This window comes from Mercenaria mercenaria, chromosome 9, assembly GCF_021730395.1.
Source record: "Mercenaria mercenaria strain notata chromosome 9, MADL_Memer_1, whole genome shotgun sequence".
Taxonomy (NCBI): Eukaryota; Metazoa; Mollusca; class Bivalvia; order Venerida; family Veneridae; genus Mercenaria; species Mercenaria mercenaria.
The window spans coordinates 77,794,082-77,814,996 of record NC_069369.1 but is presented as its reverse complement, the minus strand read 5'-3'; the positions used below and the strand labels follow the sequence as shown (position 1 = coordinate 77,814,996).

Sequence of the window (20,915 nt, the reverse complement as noted above, 5' to 3'; positions counted from 1 at the left end):
TGTGACCTCTCTAGAGGCCATATATTTCACAAGATCTTCATGAAAATTGGTCAAAATGTTCACCTTGATATCTAGGTCAAGTTCGAAACTGGGTCACGTGGGGTCAAAAACTAGGTCAGTAGGTCTAAAAATAGAAAAAGCTTGTGACCTCTCTAGAGGCCATATTTTTCATGAGATCTTCATGAATATTGGTCAGAATGTTCACCTTGATGATATCTATGTCAAGTTCGAAACTGGGTCACGTGGGGTCAAAAACTAGGTCATTAGGTCTAAAAATAGAAAAACTATTTGACCTCTCTAGAGGCCATATTTCTCAATGGATCTTCATGAAAATTAATCAGAATGTTCACCTTGATGATATCTAGGCCAAGTTCGAAACTGGGTCACGTGGGGGTAAAAACTAGGTCAGTAGATCTAAAAATAGAAAAACCTTGTGACCTATCTAGAGGCCATATTTTTCATGAGATCTTCATGAATATTGGTCAGAATGTTCACCTTGATGATATCTAGGTCAATTTCGATACTGGGTCATGTTGGATCAAAAACTAGGTCAGTAGGTCTGAAAATAGAAAAACCTTGTGACCTCTCTAGAGGCCATATTTCTCAATGGATCTTCATGAAAATTGGTCAGAATGTTCACCTTGATGATATCTAGGTCAAGTTCGAAACTGGGTCACGTGCGGTCAAAAACTAGGTCAGTAGGTCTAAAAATAGAAAAACCTTGTGACCTCTCTAGAGGCCATATTTTTCAATGGATCTTCAGGAAAATGGTCAGAATGTTTACCTTGATGATATCTAGAAAAAGTTCGAAACTGGGTCACGTGGGGTTAAAAACTAGGTCAGTAGGTCTAAAAATAGAAAAACCTTGTGACCCCTCTAGAGGCCATATTTTTCATGAGATCTTCATGAATATTGGTCAGAATGTTCACCTTGATGATATCTAGGTCAGGTTCGAAACTGGGTCACGTGGGGTCAAAAACTAGGTCAGTAGGTCTAAAAATAGAAAAACCTTGTGACCTCTCTAGAGGCCATATTTCTCAATGGATCTTCATGAACACTGGTGAGAATGTTCAGCTTGATGATATCTAGGTCAGGTTCATAACTCGGTCATGTGCGGTCAAAAACTAGGTCAGTAGGTCGAAAAATAGAAAAACCTTGTGACCTCTCTAGAGGCCATATTTTTCACGAGATCTTCATGAAAATTGGTGAGAATGTTCACCTTGATGATATCTAGGTCAAGTTTAAAGTGGGTCACGTGTCTTCAAAAACTAGGTCATTAGGTCAAATAATAGAAAAAGCTTGTGACCTCTCTAGAGGCCATATTTTTCAATGAATCTTCATGAAAATTGGTCAGAATTTTTTATCTTGATGATATCTAGGTCACATGTGCTCAAAAACTAGGTGACTATGTCAAATAATAGAAATAACGACGTCATACTCAGTTCAACACTGAGCCCGCCCGCTTAGCTCAGTAGGTAAGAGCGTTGGTCTACGGATCTCGGGGTCGCGAGTTCGATCCTCAGGCGGGGCGTATGTTCTCCGTGACTATTTGATAAACGACATTGTGTCTGATATCATTAGTCCTCCACCTCTGATTCATGTGGGGAAGTTGGCAGTTACTTGCAGAGAACAGGTTTGTACTGGTACAGAATCCAGGAACACTGGTTAGGTTAACTTCCCGCCGTTACATGACTGAAATACTGTTGAAAAACGGCGTTAAACCCAAAACAAACAAACAAACAGTTCAACACTGGGTCATGTGGGGATAGGTGAGCGATTCAGGACCATCATGGTCCTCTTGTTTTTTTGATGTAAATGAGATGTGGAACCAAAATTTGTAGTCCTGTTTGGCGCCATGTAACCTATACTGTGTTGATGCGCCGTAAAACCTAAATAAATAAATAAATAAATGATGATCTCTAGGCCTGGATTGAATCTAGGTCATGTCGGGTCAAAAACTAGGTCATCAGGTTAAATCAAAGGAAAAGCTTGTTAATAACTTAGAGGCCACATTTATGACCCTATCTTCATGAAACTTGGTCAGAATGTTTATCTTGATGATTTCTAGGCCAAGTTCGAAACTGGGTCATATAGGGCTCAAAAACTAGGTCACCCGGTCAAATCAAAGGAAAAGCTTGTTAACACTCGTTCATTTGATGTGCATGAAACTTGGTCAGAATGTTTGTCTGCATGAAATATCGGATGAATTTTTATCTGGGTCATGTAGGGTCAAAAACTAGGTCACCAGGTCAAGTCAAAGAATAAGCTTGTTTACACCGTAGGGGCACATTTTTAGCTCACCTGAGCACGAAGTGCTCAAGATGAGCTTTTGTGATCGCCCTGTGTCCGTCTTCCGTCGTCGTCCGTCCGTCCGTCCGTCCGTTCGTCGTCAACAATTTGACTGTTAACACTCTAAAGGTCACAATTTTGACCTAATCTTAATGAAACTTGGTCAGAATATTACCTTCAATAAAATCTTGGACGAGTTCGATATTGGGTCATCTGGGGTCAAAACCTAGGCACCAGGTCAAATCAAAGAAAAGCTTGTTAACACTATAGAGGTCACAATTTTGGTCCAATCTTAATGAAACTTGGTCAGAATGTTACCCTCAATAAAGTTCTTGGACGAGTTCGATATTGGGTCATCTAGGGTCAAAATCTAGGTGACCAAGTCAGATCAAAGGAAAAGCTTGTTAACACTCTAGAGGTCACAATTTTGGCCCAATCTGAATGAAACTTGGTCAGAAAGTTACCCTCAATAAAATCTTGGACGAGTTCGATATTGGGTCATCTGGGTTCAAAAACTAGGTCACTAGGTCAAATAAAAGGAAAAGCTAGTTAACACGCTAGAGGCCACATTTATGACCATATCTTAATGAAACTTGGTCGGAATGTTAATCTTGATGATCCATAGGTCAAGTTTAAATCTGGATCAGGTGGTTTCAAAAACTAGGTCACCAGGTTAAATCAAAGGAAAAGCTTGTTAACACGCTAGAGGTCACAATTTTGGGCCAATCTTAATGAAACTTGGTCAGAATGTTACCCTCAATAAAATCTTGGACGAGTTTGATTTTTGGGTTATCTAGGGTCAAAAACTAGGTCACCAGGTCAAATCAAAGGAAAAGCTTGTTAACACCCTAGTGGCCACATTTATGACTGTATCTTCGTGAAACTTAATCAGAATGTTAATCTTGATGATCTTTAGGTCAGGTTTGAATCTGGGTCATGTGGGGGTCAATGACTAGGTCACTGGGTCAAATCAAAGGAAAAGCTAGTTAACACTTTAGAGGCTACATTTATGAAAATATCTTAATGAAACTTGGTCAGAATGTTGATCTTGATGATCTTTAGGTCAGTAGGTCAGGTGAGCGATACAGGGCCTTCATGGCCCTCTTGTTGATTCTTTCTTCATAAAACTTGGTCAGAATGTTTGTTATCATTGAGTCTTGGATGATTTCAAATCTGGGTCACGTGGGGTCAAAAACTAGGTCACTATTTCAAATCAAAGGAAAAGCTTGTATACCGTCTAGAGGCCATTTTTTTTTGCTCCAATCTTACCGAAACGTTTTCAGAATGTTTGTTTTCATGAAATTTTTGGCAAGTTCGAATCTGGGTCATGTGGAGTAAAAAATAGGTCACTAGGCCAAATCAAAGAAAATGCTTGTTTACACTCAAGAGGTCACGTTTTTTGGTCCAAACTTAATGAAAATTGGTCAGAATATTTGTCTCCATGAAATATCCTGGTAAAACATGTTTACCCTTTTATGGTGTCTTACTTAGGTGAGCGACCTAGGGCCATCTTGGCCCTCTTTAATAAAATGATTTTTAGCTCACCTGAGCACGAAGTGCTCAAAGGTGACCTTTTGTGATCACCCTGTGTCCGTCGTCCGTCGTCAACAATTTGACTGTTAACACTCTAGAGGTCACAATTTTGGCCCAATCTTAATGAAACTTGGTCAGAATGTTACCCTCAATAAAATCTTGGACGAGTTCGATATCGGGTCATCTGGGGTCAAAAACTAGGTCACCAGGTCATACCAAAGGAAAAGCTTTTAACCTATATTTACTCATGATTCTTTTGATTGATCTTGATTATGATTTTTTGACCTTCCTGTCCTGAAGTGCAGTGATAACAGGTGAGCGATATAGGGCCATTAAGGCCCTCTTGTTTATAAAGTCAAATATCCCTATTAGTATCAAAGCTATTGACTTGAAACTTCAAAAATTTATTTACTATCACATTCAACACAGGGAGAAACAATCCGCATTACTCTAATTAAAATTTTGAGTTATGCCCCTTGTTAACTTAGAATGTTTTCCGTTTGAGTTTTGGCAGAGTAATGCCCCTTTTTAAGTTAGAGTTGTTTGGTTAAAGATTTTATTAAAGTTGAATATCTCTGTTACTATCAAACCTTTTGACATGAACCTTAAAATAGTTGTTTGCTATCAAAGTCTACACCAGGATAAACAATCCCCATAACTCCGATTTAAATTTTGACAGGGTCATGAACCTTGTTAAATTAAAATGTTTTCGTAAGGTTTTGATAAAGTCAAATATCTTTGTTACTATCAAAGCTTTTAACTTGAAACTTAAAATAGTAATTCACTATCAAAGTCTACACCAGGAGAAACAGTTCACATTACTCTGATTAAAATTTTGACAGAGTTATGCCCCTTGTTAACTCAGAATGTTTTCGTGAGTTTTTGATATAGTCAAATATCTCTCTATCAAAGCGTTTTACTTGAAACTTAAAATTGTTATTTACTATCAAAGTCTACACCAGGAGAAACAATCCCAATAACATTGATTTGAATTTTGACAGAGTTATGCCCCTTTTTAGAGTTTTTACTGGCACAGCTCTAATTCAGAATCAAGCACTGGGAAAAGTCGAGCGTGCTGTCTTACGGACCGCTCTTGTTTCAGTTTTACTTAATTTCAGAAATGCTTAAACAGTGAGTGAAGAAAATGCCCTATAAAATAAAAAACAAATGCGGTTATCCGTGCTTTTTTTGCTCCTATTTGTCATAGAAACTCACAAAATATATAAAATATTTAACTGTAGAAAAGAATTGATCCGACATCCTTAATGTTAACATTTTGATTTTTGTGATAAAAAGGAGTCATGTCACATTTCTTGTCTGTTATCCTTTTTATTGTGTAAGTGTTGTTCTTGTGCTGTGGTTTTATTTCTGCTTCAATTTTGTATTCATTTTACATAGATACAAAACTATGATGTACAATTTTCACTAAATAAAGCTACAAGTGTTAGTAATATTTAATGAATATAGAAATAAGGACAAATAGTTGGAAGGATATTTTGAATGATTTGAAGATTCCCAATGCCGTACACATTTTAAATCATTACGCATATGGGAGTAATTAAGAATGTCTGTCTTACAGGCAAGAGGACCTGTGTTGATTATAGAGTTATTGATTTACCATGAATAAGTTGTTTATGACATGGTTGTCGACAGATGTTTTTGACAGGATTGTTTACAAAAGTTTTCAACGTTGATGAATTCCAATGTCCTTGCATTGCCGTAAATAAACCAAATCGAAGGTTCAATCTATAATACAAAATTATAAATTTAAATCCCTAAGAGGATGAATGAGAATTTCAAACTTTGTACATTGCACTGTTTTTCTGCTTAGATATATCCTTGCCCCTCGACCCAAAATTTGTATCGTGCATGTCTCAAAAGGTATTAAGAGCTACATCATGAATCGTCATTATTCAGCATGTTCAGCATTTAGAAGTTGCAATCTGACAAAAGTACTGGATGTTCCTAAATGTTAGATACGATGGCGACCTATTCCAAATCATCTTTCTGTATAATGGGATTTCCTATATTGCTATTTTTATTTCCACCAATTTATTTGTATTGAACCAGTTAGACAACTCATTTCAACAAGCCTTTGGCTAAAAAAGGGGCTGACCCAAATATTTTAATCAAAACATAATTCCTCTCAAAAATCCAGAAAAGCGAGTACTCTGAAAGTGACTAGTGATACAAATATCTTACAAAACATTTTTCAAGATACTCTTATAAATAACCAAATATTGTGCAGGAAGTAGTAAACCGTCGCAACGCTTTTGAAATAATGCTCAAAATTCCCATTCTTGCATTTTGAACAATATTTAACTTTTATTTTCATCCATTTTATCATTTTTCAGTGTCATATATACACTCATTGCCAAATTTGGTGGAAATTTTCACATAAACTCTGGGCCAACAAGTAGCTTTTAAGGGACTGGACTTCAGATTTTGGACTTCAGATTTGGCTAACATAATCTTTCTTTTGAATTGAATTTCATCATTTTATGAACATAAAAACATGAGTATTTGTTTCTAAACTGTCTTAAAAATGCTAATCAAGGAAAAATCACACCCGAGTCGGGAATCAAACCCGGGCCGCCTGCATTCTTGATTAATATACCACAGAGGAACACGTACTTACCGACGGTTAAATATAAAGCACAGGTCGCCCAACAATACAAAAACGAAAATGTTGCAGGCTCGGTTTGATTGAGCCTGTTCATGGACGGTAGTGGAAATGCATGCTACCGCCCACGCCCTCTAGCCCCAGGTTGAGCAGAACTCGGCATTTACACATGCTACAAGTACAAAAATCAATTTAGAAACATCCGAAGATGTATTCATACAGCGGTGCACATGGAACCTTCAATGATACACTAGCATGTAATTCCATGAAGTGCGGCGTATGGTCCCTAGTTAAAATAATGGGCTTCCCCTTAACGAGAATACAATGGGCAGAACAAAACAAACTGGAATTTAGAAAGGGGATCGGACCTCCAGTTCTCATCACAAAGGCTTTTCAATATTGAATGGAAAATTAGGAAAAATAAGTAATTCTCATAAGCTTTATTGATTTATTTTTTCGCAAAGAAAAAACACGAAGGCGCAGCCATAAGAATTCTAAACCTATGAAAATCACATATCGAAAACAGGAATCACAGGAAAAAAGATCTTTTTAACTTTTACTTTCACTTTCAAAATGTTGAAAGTAAGGCTCCGATTGGCTAGCGGAAAGGTCGTCTCAACGTAAACCTCTATAGTTTGTCTTCAGATCCAATACGAAGCGTTGGTAGCTATTTCAATGACATTTTATAAAAAAAATACATTTCCTATTTTTCAAAATATTACTTCATTTCTTAAGGCAATGCCTTTCTAAAAATGCTAAGAAATTAATTGATTTTATTGCAAAAAAGATTCTGCTCCATAAAATTGTTTCTCCTGCTTTTTCTCTCTTGATGCAAGAAAAAATGTAAACAAAAGGGAGACCACTACTTCCAACAAAGGGATAAGTTCCAGAATGCATAATAAGTAATGTTTTAGTTACTTCCCCTTTAGTGATGAATAGACCATAAAAAATACAGGAAGTGAATAATTGCTTCTCCCTTAGAATTTCATAACTTCCGCTGCGCATGCGCAGTGAGCACTTTACGATTCGAAGTTTTGGAGGCAGATCGCTTGTAAATGCGAGTTGATAATGATTTAATTTCTGCAATAATAAAATAGTTGTGAGGTAATCCATCATCTGTAGAAATTTCTTTTTGTTTGCTGCTGTATTTATGAAAATTGAAAATCATTTCCAACTTTCTATGTTATTAAATAAAAGCAAAGTTTCACCGCCGATTTTGTTCCTAAAGAACATGTCTTTTCCATAAAAAAATCACGAGTGTATTTACGAATTTTCAAGCGAGTTGCACTTTCTACTTTCAATCGACGGCCGCCATATTTGTTTACATTAAAGGTCAATGTCATTGAAATACCTAGCTTTGGTGCTTGTCGTAGTTAAAATATGCGGCCGAAAAGTTTGTCACACATATCTGAAGAAAATATTGAATGTGAAGATGTGCATCTGGGGTTTTATTTGGAATGTACAAAGTGCTCATGGTGAGCTATTGTGATCACGCTGTTTCCGGCGTCCGTCGTGCGTGCGTGCGTGCGTTCGTCAACATTTGTGTCTAAACGACATCTCCTCCAAAACCACTGAATGGATTTTGATGAAACTTGGCCATGGTGTTCCTTGGGTGGTCCTCTACCAAAGTTGTTCAAACGGTTCCGCTTGGTTGCACATAGGGGCTGCCAGAGATAAAAAATAGAACAAACTTCAAACGACCTCTCCTCCTAAACCGATGGTGTGATTTTGAAATAATTTCACACAAATGGTCCTTATGTCACCCTCTACCAAGAATGTTCAAATTATACCGATTCGTCAAAAACCATGACCGCTAGAGGGCATGGTCACTTTTCCCTATCTGTATATAGTGGAAACTTTAAAAATCTTATTGTATGAAACTGCTAGCCCGATTTTAGAATAATTTTACACAAATGGTCCTTGTGTGACCCTCTACCAAGATTGTTCAAATTATTATGATTCGTCAAAAAACATGGCCGCCAAAGGGCGTTGTCACTTTTCCCTGTATGTATATAGTGAAAACTTTAAAAATCTTGTTTGAAACTGTTGGCCCGATTTTAGAATAATTTTACACAAATGGTCCTTGTGTGACCCTCTACCAAGATTGTTCAAATTATTTTGATTCATCAAAAAACATGGCAGCTAGAGGGCGTTGTCACTTTTCCCTATATGTATATAGTGGAAACTTTAAATATCTTCTTGTATGAAACTGCTTTTTCAAGTTTAAAATAATTTTACACAAATGGTCCTTGTGTGACCCTCTAACAAGATTGTTCAGATTATTTTGATTTGTCGAAAAACATGGCCGCCAGAGGGCGTGGTCACTTTTCCCTATATGTATATAGTTGAAACTTTAAAATCTTCTTGTATAAACTGGTGGCCCGTTTTTAAAATAATTCAGATTCGTCAAAAAATACGACCGCCAGAGGGCGTGGTCACTTTTCCCTATATGTAGATTTTTTATGTGAAACTGCTAGACCGATTTTAAAATAATTTTGTACAAATGGTTCTTATGTGACCCTTTACCAAGATTGTTCAAATTTTTCTGAGTCGTCAAAAAATAGGCTGCCAGGGGCTGTGGTCACTTTCCTTCTCTGAATCAATAATAGCTAGAGCCTTGATATTTGGCGTGTGATATCAGATTTGTAATGTGTACCATAATTTTTCAAATTATTGCCCTAGGTTCAGAAGTGTGTGACATGTTTATGATATAGGCTAACATTGAAGAAACCTAACTCTGTACTTATACAAACACACTTGAAGTCTTGTACACAGGTGAGCGCTTTAGGGTCAATGACCCTCTTGTTTAAAAAATACAGTCGAATTCCGTTACCTCGATATTCATGGGACTGTAAAAATTGCATCGACGTATCCGAAGTTCGACGTAATGATGTCGACTATCTGGGACTACTTTGTACTTGTGTTTGACGACTATATTGTCATTATATCCAATGCTTTTTTTCAGAGGGTTTGAAAGGGGGAAGAAAATATATAAAACGTTCATACGATTTTAATTTCATTTACAAATAAAACATCTTAATTAAATACATACATACAACTTTTTAGTTTTTCAAAATATACATTTAAACAGTAGCATTTTTATTCCTTCCCTAAACAAGTCTGAATGCAGCGGTAACGTTCCTAGTTGAGTAGTCATTTTGACTGTGCTTCAATAACAAAAAAAAATGCCAGTTAAATATGCATATTGTTACTCAATCCTAAATGGCAGATTTTTTCTCTCCGTCAAACAGAAAATATTTCACCCAAATTAGTTGTTATATTTGAAACAGCTTTGCTGCTTGCACGGTGTTTTATAATACTAATTATTGGGAATTAAATGCAAACTTCCTGACATTTAAATTGGATTAAAGATTAAATAACAAACAAACAAAAAACACACAAACTAACTTGAATTTGATTAATACATCGCCGGACAACAATAGGTTGATTTTCACACCTTACAATTAACATGGATATTTTTTGACAAGCTGTGATATCGACGAAACCAGGTGTAAAAACAGTACAGGTAAGTTGACGGGACTGAAAAATCTCATCGAGCTAAACAAAATATCGAGCTAATCATATCGAGGTAATAAGAAATAATTACATTAAGATAAATAGGGAAAAATCGGGACCGACACAAACACATCGTGCTAACCGGAGTATCGAGCTAACCGATATCGAGGTAACGATATTCAACTGTACTTCTATTTCTTTCATCTTGTGTTTCTTGATGATTTTTAGCTCACCTGAACCAAATGCTCAGGGTTAGGGTATTGTGATCGCTTATCGTCCGTCGTCTGACCGTCCGTCCACACTTTCCTTTTAACAACATCTCCTCCCAAACCACAAGGCCAACTTTCGTGAAACTCCACAGGGATGTTCCATGGATGGTCTTCTTAAAAATTGTTTAAAGAATTGAGTTCCATACAGAACTCTGGTTGACATGGCAACCGAAAGGAAAAACTTAAAAATCTTCTTGTCCAAAACCACAGGTCATAGGGCTTTTATATTTGGTATGTAGCATCATCTAGTGGTCCTCTACCACGATTGTTCAAATTATCCCCCCTAGGGTCAAATATGGCCCCGCCCTGGGGGTCACATGGTTTAGTGTTCAACCCGTTTACAATTGGACACTACGCTTCCATCTTTGATTGTGTCTGATGGAAGTGGGGGAGGACTCTATGATAAGCAGTTTTTAAATCCTACCAGGACTGAACTGTTTTGATATCTGTCTTCTGGCCTGTTTCGTCGGGCCCTTAACTCCCTGAGGCCGATATCGTAACATACCTGCTGCGGCGGGATAAGAATTACCACCTGACGTCGAAGAACATTATCTAACCTTATCATAATCACACTCGCATACAGTCAGTTGAAATCATGCAGGGGAATTAACTTTGGTGTAAATTGAAAAAAACTTACAAATTATTCGAAGTTTGAACAAATATTTTTTATATCCAATTTCGTATATTCAAATAGAACAAAATTTTCACTTCGAAATATTCATAATTTTAACACACCTACTGCGTTTAATAGATACTTGAACATTAAATTCCCATTAGAAATGCATCATAAACACTGAATATTTACATCAACATTACTTAAACTTACACCCGTTATTGTGTGAATATCAGTGGTTTATTTTGATGTATAATCTATTTCTAAACATGTACACAAATGTTGTATGTCACGCGCTGAGTCAGTTGTAATATTTACACCCATCTTTGAATAATTATTAAATTTACAAACATGCGTTTATTTACATATACTTCTTTATATTTTATGAAACATGTTTTCTTGTGTTATTTTTAGTCCATTTGTATCGTATGTAATGTAAGTTTACCAATATTTCAGCCTTCAACCATTCATTTGTCTGATAATGGAATCGCATTGTCGGAATCATCATCCGACGGAACTGATATTCCAGAATCAGCATTATAATAAATAAATATTTTCTTCATTTTAAGAAAGATCTCTGGCCGACGACATTATTTTACTCTTTTGAAATACAGTATGAACGAAACACAGCGGAGATCGTCTTTTTATTTCATTTACATTACCGCATAGTTACAGACATTTATTTTAACAATGGAACTAATTATTAGCACAACTAGTAATTATTACATCAAAGAAATAATAGCCAGTATGCAAAGTAATTTTGCCTTTGTCAACATTATCTAAAATTAACAAGTACTTATCGCAACCATCATGATGTCGGTGCCGCGACTATACTCGTCAATCGCCGTCCTGGGGAGTCCTGATAACGCGCGTATAGTCGCATATCGACGCTACAGGGGTAGAAAATATAACGCCTACAGTCGCATTTCGGCCCCAGGGAGTTAAGGGTGTTTCTCTTGTTGCTCTGTCTTCTGAAAAGGCATTGAGTACATACGTTTTTGGTTCTAAAGGTTTGCTTTTTATATTTTTATACACGAGCATTTTTGTGTTTTACATGCCATGCCTTTTTGTTTCCATTACGTGTGTTAGAGATTCACCTGGAGCGGATTACTTTTACTTACAGTGTCCCGTGTCTTTGGAACATGGTGAGGGTAAGAGTGAGGTTGGGTGCGCACCATAAACCGGTTTAAGCTCCCCAGTGGTGTTTTTGCCACTGACCGTTCCAAGGCGGTGCCCCACTGTGTTTCTTTGTTTGTTCGTTTTGTCCTCTTGTGTAGGCTTTGTGTGTGTGCGCGTGTATGTGTGTGTGTTCCTTTGTTTGTTCGTTTTGTCCTCGTGTGTTGGCTTTGTGTGTGTGCACGTGTTTGTGTATGTGTGTGTGTGTTTGTGGTGTGCACGTCTGCGTGCTGTAGGTTTTGTTTTGGGGAGGCTGCGATTTTGGTACGTGGCATTCCCTGTTTGATATTTGTCTTTGTTTTTTTTTACATAGACTTATATAGGAAAAACTTTGAAAATCTTTTTGTCCAAAACCACAAGGCGTAGAGCCTCAATATTTGGCATGTGACATCATCTAATGGTCCCCTATAAAGATTGTTCAAATTATGCCCCTTGGGTGAAAAGAGGCCCCGGCTCAGGGGTCCCAAGTTTTACAATGATTTGTACAGGAAAAAACTTTAAAAATCGTCTTGTCTGAAACCACAAGACTTATGCCTTTGATGTTTGGTATGTAGCATTGCCTTGTGATCCTTTATAAAGATTGTTCAAATTATGCCCCTGGGGTGAAAAGAGGTCCCTCCCCGGGGGTCCCAAGTTTCACATAGACTTATATAGGATTAAAAAAAATATATTCTTGTCTTAAACTGCCCGGACCAGGAATTTGATATTTGGCATGTTGCATTGCCTAGTGGTCCTCTAGCAAGATTGTTCAATCTATGCCTCTGGGGTAAAAAGAGGTCCTGCCATCTGGGTCCCAAGTTTTACATAGGAAAAAACTTTTAAAAATCTTCTTGACTGAATGTTCAAGGCCTACCTAGGCGAATTTTCAAAAATTTGATATGTGGTATGTAGGATTGCCTAGTGGCTCTGTAACATGATTGTTCAAATTATGCCCCTGGGGTGAAAAGATGCCCCCGAGGGTCGCTTAGTTTTTATATGAGTTATTTAGGAAAAAAATACTTCAAAAATTATCTGATCATATTTCCTAGACTGTTTAATTATAACTACCTGATGATCGCAAGTAATTAAGGGTCACTTGACTGTGACCTTGACCTACTGACCTACATTCTTGTTTTTAAGATACAGCCTTGAAATGAATGACATATACAGTTTTGCACACCGATCTTAAAACTGACTTTCAGTGACCATGACTATAACCTACTGACCTACTTTCTTAATATTTTACCATCAGTTTGACATTTGAAACATGTACCTCATATTACTCCGGTGAGCGATCCAGGGTCATCATGACCCTCTTGTTGTAGTATCCATAGCCCCACAACCACCCACCCAACAACTCACAACTTAATTGATGACAAATAACATTTGACTATACATTGACCGTAAGTGCGGTAAACCAGTGTACTGCGGATTCTTATCTAGTTATTTGTAACACTGTCTTATTGATAAAAATAATACAGTCAAACATGTCTATAAAGAGCCAAAATGTGGTCTTTATTGGGAGGTGGTCTTTATTCACAGATTAAAATACACTGTAAATGTTAAAAAGGGAAACAAAATATGTGGTCTTTAGAGCTAGGTGGTCTCTGTTTAGAGGTGGTCTTTAACACAGGTTTGAATGTATGTACTTGGTTAACAAAATTAAGATTGAAACACTACTGCTTTGGCATTTAAAGTGTAAAGATACATATACATATCTTAGTCTAAGCATTGCTGAATGGTGCAGATCATAAATCACTTGTTACAGTAACAAACGGCTTTTGAACATACAGTTATTCAAAAAAGTTGGACACCCCTCAGTTCAATTGACTGGACTGCAGTGATTTAAAGTTAACAGGATTATGAAATCTTACTTGTTTGAAATTATCTGTCAGAGTTATTTCTTTTTCGAAAACCCAGATAGTTAGACCAAATGTTAAGGCCAAATGTTTTCATCAATTAAATAATTGAATGTGGGTTTAGAATTCATGATTATTAGACGAGGAGGCTACTTTATACTAATTTTAAAACTTTGATATGTCCTATTCCCAGCACAAATTAGTATGCATTGTAAATGAAAGAGGACAAAAAATAGACACAAGAGTGAACAGAAAATTAGATGAGATGCACTACCAGCACAGTCTTACTATCTATAATTATGATTGAAATGAAAGATGTCAATTTCACCATGAAGGAGGTAGGTTACCTTAATATTTTTATGTGCGCATGCCCAACCGGAAGCTAACGCGACGATTTACGACGACGTTTACGACAAACTAAATGTGTTTGTATATCCATTTCGTATGAAAGAAATCCTGAACCTGTCTACTTATTACGGCCATTTTCAAATAAATATTGGGCAGTTTGATTTGTAATACCTATTTTTCAGTTTCCGTTGATAATTTGTTACTTATATACTAAAACTAAGCTCTAAAATTGTTCAAATTTCAGTAGGAAATTGTGGTTTCTTGAATTAAATTCATGTTACCATGGAAACGAAGCCTTTGACCTATATATATCTAAATGTAAAATTCAGAAGCGTTGACACTGGCTTTTCATTTGCATTTCAACAATATCCATGAGAATAATAGCAGCATGCAGAAAGATTTTTAGCTCACCAGAGCACAAAGTGCTCAAAGTGAGCTATTATGACCAGTCATTGTCCGGCGTCCGTCGACGTCCCTCGTCCGTCGTGCGTCAACATTTGCCTTGTGAACACTCCAGAGGCCACATTTGTGACCCAATATTTATGAAACTTGGTCAGAATGTTTTGTCTTGATGATCTCTATGTCAAGTTACAAAACTGGGTCATGTTGGGTGAAAAACTAGGTCAGTAGGCCAGTTCAAAGGAAAAGCTTGTGAACAACCTAGAGGCCACAGTTGTGACTCAATCTTTATGAAACTTGGTCAGAATGTTTGTCTTGATGATCTCTAGGCCAAGTTTGGAACTGGGTCGTGTTGGGTCAAAAACTAGGTCACTAAGCCAGATCAAAGGAAAACATTGATAACACTCTAGAGACCACAATCTAAGTTTGAAACTCATGAGAATTAGTCAGAATGTTTGTCTTGATGATTTATAGGTCAATTTAGAATCTGGGTAATGTGGGTTCAAAAACTAAGTCAAATCAAAGAAAAAGCTTGTGAACACTCCAGAGGCCACAGTTGTGACTCAGTCTTATGAAACTTGGTCAGAATGTTTGTCTTGATGATTTCTAGGTCAAGTATGAAACTGGGCCATGTGGGGTCAAACTAGGTCAGTAGACTAGATCAAAGAAAAACCTTGTTAACACTGTAGAGACCACAATTTAAGTTTAAAACTCATGAGAATTAGTCAGAATGTTTGTCTTGATGATCTCTAGGTCAAGTTCGAATCTGGGTCATGTGGGGCCAAAAACTTGGTCACCCTGTCAAATCAAAGGAAAAGTTTGTGAACACTGTTGTGACCCAATATTTATGAAACTTGGTCAGAGTGTTTGTCTTGATGATCTCTAGGATAAATTTGAAACTGGGTCATGTGGTGTCAAAAACTAGGTCAGTATGCCATATCAAGAACATCTTGTGAACACTCCAGAGTCCACGATTTAGGTTTGAAACTCCTGAGAAGTGGTCTAAATTTTTGCCTTGATTATCTCTAGGTCAAGTTCGAATCAGGGTTATGTGGGGTCAAAAACTAGGTAACTCTGTCAAATCAAAGGAAAAACTTGTAAATACTCTAGAGGCCACAGTTGTGACAATATCAATATGAAACTAGAATGTTTGTCTTGATGACCTCTAGGTAAAGTTTGAAACTGGGTCATGTGGGATCAAAAGCTAGGTCAGTAGGCCAGATCAACTCTGGTGAGCGATATAGGGCCGTCTCTGCCCTCTTGTTTCAAAAAGGATGTTAGACGAGGGGTACTGCTTTAAGTATTTTAAAGTGTGAAATGTGTTTAAGTATGTGCAAATAACACGAAAATATTACTTACGTGAGAAATAAGATAATTTAAAGCTACATTAACAAGAAAGATAATTATGTTATATATTTTGTATAAGAAATTACAATAAAAAGCAAAATATAAGTTATGTTAAACATCTCTGTTGCTATGGTTACTTAAATTTAAACTTTAAGAAAAATAGGGTACCATGTAAAGTGCTTGGTATTTTGCTAATAATATTACCCAAATATTCCATTAACAGAATGGCACTGAAGCCGTCGAAAATCCCGTTTTCATACATAGTTGTTTAAAAATGAGAGAAAATGCGTTACCATGGAAACAGGGGCCCCGCGACATATACATTTTAAATTTATAGTAGAAAGCTAACGCGCATACTAGTACAGTTATCAATTATGTAGACTTCTACGGATAACAATAAAACCAAAAATTCTGAAAAGTGTTAAATATCCGTATTTGCCTTCTTCTTTCAATATGAAACAGCTTAGGAGGGTCGTGTACTTCAGACCTGGATGAAAATTGTACTTGAAGGGACAGAGGTAAACGAAATTGAGATTGTAGCAGATAAAACTTTAAATTACACGAAATACAAAAAATTGCTGCGGTTCAACTAATTTGAATTTACCCTGGTTACCAGATTACCTACCTCGTTAAGTTGTATAAAAGTCTTAATTTATTGAAAAATTCCAAAAAAAAAAAAAATATCAACTAAATATACAGGTAATTAAAAAAGACAGCAGGTTTACTCGTGCATAGAGATGTAGGCTCTCAGTACCTCCAGGTTCCACGAGTACATTGAATATATCTTCTGGTTTCCTGGTGTTTTTCGTCCCAGGTTTCCGATGTGCTGAGTCTCTCCAAAGCAATGTATTTGATAAATAATTACACTGCTTGTCCAATTTGGTCTAGTTTTTGAACAGTCATATACCGTGGAAAAGAGGAAAAGCACAGAGGGGCATGTTGGATCTTCATCATCAGAAGCTTGAAAAGTCGCCATATGACCTAAATTGTGTTGATTTGACCCCAAACAAAACAAAAAAAAAAAGCACGTGCATTTTACGCTTACTGTAAAACATAACTCGTGAAGACATATGTAAGTGACCACATATAACTTTATAGATTTAAAAGATGTTATTAACTATCACAACAGCAAGCTTTAAATGCCGTGTGGCGGCTAAAAGTCTCCCCGTACTTTGATCAGTGTTGTTATATTTTATGGTATTTCGGGATCATGGAGTCCATTCAACATCTTTGTAATAGAGTTCCGCTTAAGCCGGTGTTAGGGGGCGTGAGGGGTGTTGCACTTTCCATTACCTCTCATGAACAGACTCAGTCAAACCGAGTCTGCCTGCTATTACATTGCTTGGTAGCATTCTGTGCTTCCAAAGGATCTTCTTATAGATTTTATTATTTATTTACAAAATCATGAGAGCCAGACGGTTATGCTTAACACTGTGGATTGTGAAGTGTTTAGCTCAACCCCTCTGCGAGGGATGTGTCCTTCGTGACAATTTGATAGAAAACCTTGTTTCTGAAATTATTCGTGCTCCGCCTCTGATTCTTTTGAGGGAGTTGGCAGTTACTTGCAGAGAAGCTGTTATATTACTTTAATACTGCTAAAACTAGTGCAAAATCCAAATAAAAAAATCATGACAAACAGAAACAACCAAATTTACACTTCTTTAGCCAAAGATAATCATTTGATGTACCACAAAAAAATAGTCGATAAGCATAAACTGAATGAAAAAAAAAAGACTTTTCCAACTTTAGTTTAAATGTCGTTCTTTCAGAGAGGTCATCAAGTAATAAAAAAGATGATGATAGTGATGACGAACATGTCTATGAGAGTTTACCAGAACATGACGACGACGGTAGTGATGATGATGCGAAATATAAGTTTGGCAGTATAACTGTGTCTGTTCAGCAAGGTGACATCACAGCAGAGAATGCAGACTGCATCGTGAATAGCTCAAACGAGGCACTTGATTTAAGTCGAGGTAAGCGTAAGTGCAGTCTAGAAAGAGGTAAGAATAAATTCCTTGCGAATATATGAAATAACTCTTGTTAAAAATCAGTATATTGTAAAATATATCCAAGTAAGCCTAGATTTAGGTCCAGGTGAGAATGTGTGACTGAATCTTTGGACCTAAATAAATGTACACATGTATAAGTAATATATAGAAGGAAATATTTGTAAAAAAATGCTACCTGCAAAATAAAAATAATCGTTCTTTACGAATGAGGCTGCTAGCCAAGAAATTGTTAAGTAAAATCTCGAAAATGACCAAATCTGCAGTAATTGTAAAAATGGAGAATAAATTGGGTTATACTACCTAACTAAATTTTAAGGTCAAATGAACCAATGAACGTAAGTAGATGTAATAATAAATGACTGTAAAGCTCAGATAAAGCACTATAAAAAGTTATAAGTGAATATTACAGCTGGAATAAAGAACCAGATTAAAGTCAAAGTAATAAGTGAAGTTTACAGCTTGGATAAATAGCGTGATACATTATATAATGGTTGTAAAGCGTGAATGAAACAATGGATTAATTTATCTGGAAAGTCCATTTGAAGCACAAGGATTTATAGTTAACGTAATGAAAGGGCATTATTAGGTCCACGCGAGTAGAAATTGAATTGTATTTTGCTTTTTAGGTAAAGTTTCACAGGCACTGATGAAAAAAGGTGGCAAAGCATTAACAAAAGAAGTGGATTCATTAAGTAAGTAGTGTGCCTTAAAATTAGACTGTTTCTAACAGAACTGTAGTGGTGGCACAATGGTAGAGGGAGAGGTTCTTGCTCAGTTCGTACCAAAGTCTACAAAATAGTAATAGTAACCTGTATTAGGTTTATAACAGTAAGCGGATAGTTTTAGAAATTGGCTGGGATGGCATATGTCTACAGCAGGATACTCCAGTATGGTAGCACGAAAAGGTTGGGCTTTGTCTTCACTGCTACAAGTAGATGCTGTCATTAAATTACTGAAAAACTGTTGAAAATGCTAAATACGAACACACATTTCTTACAGCTAAAGACACAATAATATGAACATTGGTAATAATGTAATTTAAAATGAAATGTGTACACTAGTTCTTTCTAAATATTCAGGATAGCCAATAGAAATGAATGATTCTAAACTAACTGTTACATGTTCAATTTCAACAATTTTCAGCTCACCTGTCCCGTGAACTTTTGTGATCGCCCTTCGTCTGTTCGTCCGTCCGTCGTCCGTGCACTATTTCTGGGGAACTCGATAGAGACCACATCTTGCAATCGATTTTAATCGAACTTGCACACAACTTGTATTGGCTTAATATCTCGGTTCCTGTCGAAAACTGGCCAGATCCCGTCATGGGTTCCAGAGTCATGGCCCCTTAAAGGGCCAAACTTTGCTATTTTGGCTTTTGCAGCCATATAGACTTCATTTTTGGTTTGATTTGATACAAACTTGCAAAATATCTGTAACAACAGTAGATCTTGGATTCCATGATGAATGTAGTTTCCAGAGTTAGGCCACTGATTGACACCGGAAAGAGTTAATTTTTACATTGTGGACACGATAGAAGTGACATTTAACCACACTTACAAACAACTACAAAGTCACAATAACATCTTGGCTCCTTTCGAAAACAGGTTATATTTCATGATGGGTTATTGCCCCTGCCATATTCTGGTTTTCATTTATGCTTTGATTTGATACAAACTTGCACAGAATGTTAGTCCTGATGATTCCTACGCCAAGTTCAAAACTGGGTCATATGTGGTCATCAAAAACTAGGTAACCAGGTCAAATCAAATTAAAAGCTTGTTAACACCCTAGAGGCCACTTTTATGACCCAATCTCCCGAGTGTTTATCTTGATGATTCCTATGCCAAGTTCATAACTGGGTCATAAGGGGTCAAAAACTAGGTCATCCAGTCAAATCAAAGGAAAGCTTGTTAACACTGAAGAAGCCACATTTATGACCCTATCTTCATGAAACTTGGTCAGAATGTGTATCTTGATGATTTCTAGGCCAAGTTCAAAACAGGGTCATGTGGGGTCAAAAACTAGGTCACTTAAATCAAAGGGAAACCTTTTTAACACCCTAGAGGCCACATTCATGACCATATCTTCATGAAACTTTGTCAGAAAGTTTATCTTGATGATTCCAAGGCCAGGTTTAACAGGTGAGCGATATGGGGTCATCATAACCCTCTTGTAGTTATTAAAAGCTGTCCACTGTTTGTTATGTATTGTTTTCATCAGATATGTTTTTGCACAAGTCATGAAACCTATGTGAAATTGAAACTTGGTAACCCAAGTTCAAAAGCTAGTACAAAAAATAAAGCTATTGAAGCCGTATCTCAGCTTCATGAAACTGTAATAATGTTTTGTTCAAAATGTCTTGGTAAGAATGAAACTGTCTCAGCTGAGTTCAAACATTAGGTCACCTGGTAAAATAAAAAAATAACAAAAAAATCATCTATTTTTTGTCGAGCCCGCTTGCGGTGAGCTCGATATAGTCGCCACTTTTGGCAGTTCGGTGTATTTGCGTCCGTGCGTCCGTCCGATTTTGTCCGGACCGTAACTTTGACATGCATGGACCAATCTTGTTTATATTTGGCAGGAATGTTTACCTCAATAAGAAGGCGTGTCATGCACAAACCACATCTTCCTATCTCAAAGGTCAAGGTCGCAGTTGGAGGTCAAATGTCAAGTTGAAGTTTATCATGCATGGTGGGATTTTGATGTAACTTGGCATGAATGTTCACCATTATGGGACGAAGTGTCATGCGCTAGAACCAGGTCCCAATGTCTAAGGTCAAGGTCACACTTGACAGCTGACGGGCTCGACATTACGCCCTTGGGCATACTTGTTTACATTCTAGAAATAACCTTTTAATCCTGATCTTCATGAAATCTTTTCATATTGTTTTTTTCTTAATAAATTTTTTGTCATCTAGGGTCAAACACTAGGTCACTAGGTCAGATCAGAGA

The 20,915-nt window shown here is 36.8% G+C and overlaps 1 protein-coding gene across 1 annotated transcript in view; it reads left to right on the top strand.

Annotated features, from left to right (window-relative positions):
• LOC123547552 (protein mono-ADP-ribosyltransferase PARP14-like) overlaps positions 1 to 20,915 on the top strand; it is a 221,420-nt gene that overhangs the window by 163,257 nt on the left and 37,248 nt on the right. The window contains exons 18-19 of the mRNA XM_053551802.1: positions 17,721 to 17,927; positions 18,590 to 18,655. Coding sequence (XP_053407777.1) covers positions 17,721 to 17,927; positions 18,590 to 18,655 — 273 coding nt within the window. The remainder of the gene's footprint in view (positions 1 to 17,720; positions 17,928 to 18,589; positions 18,656 to 20,915) is intronic.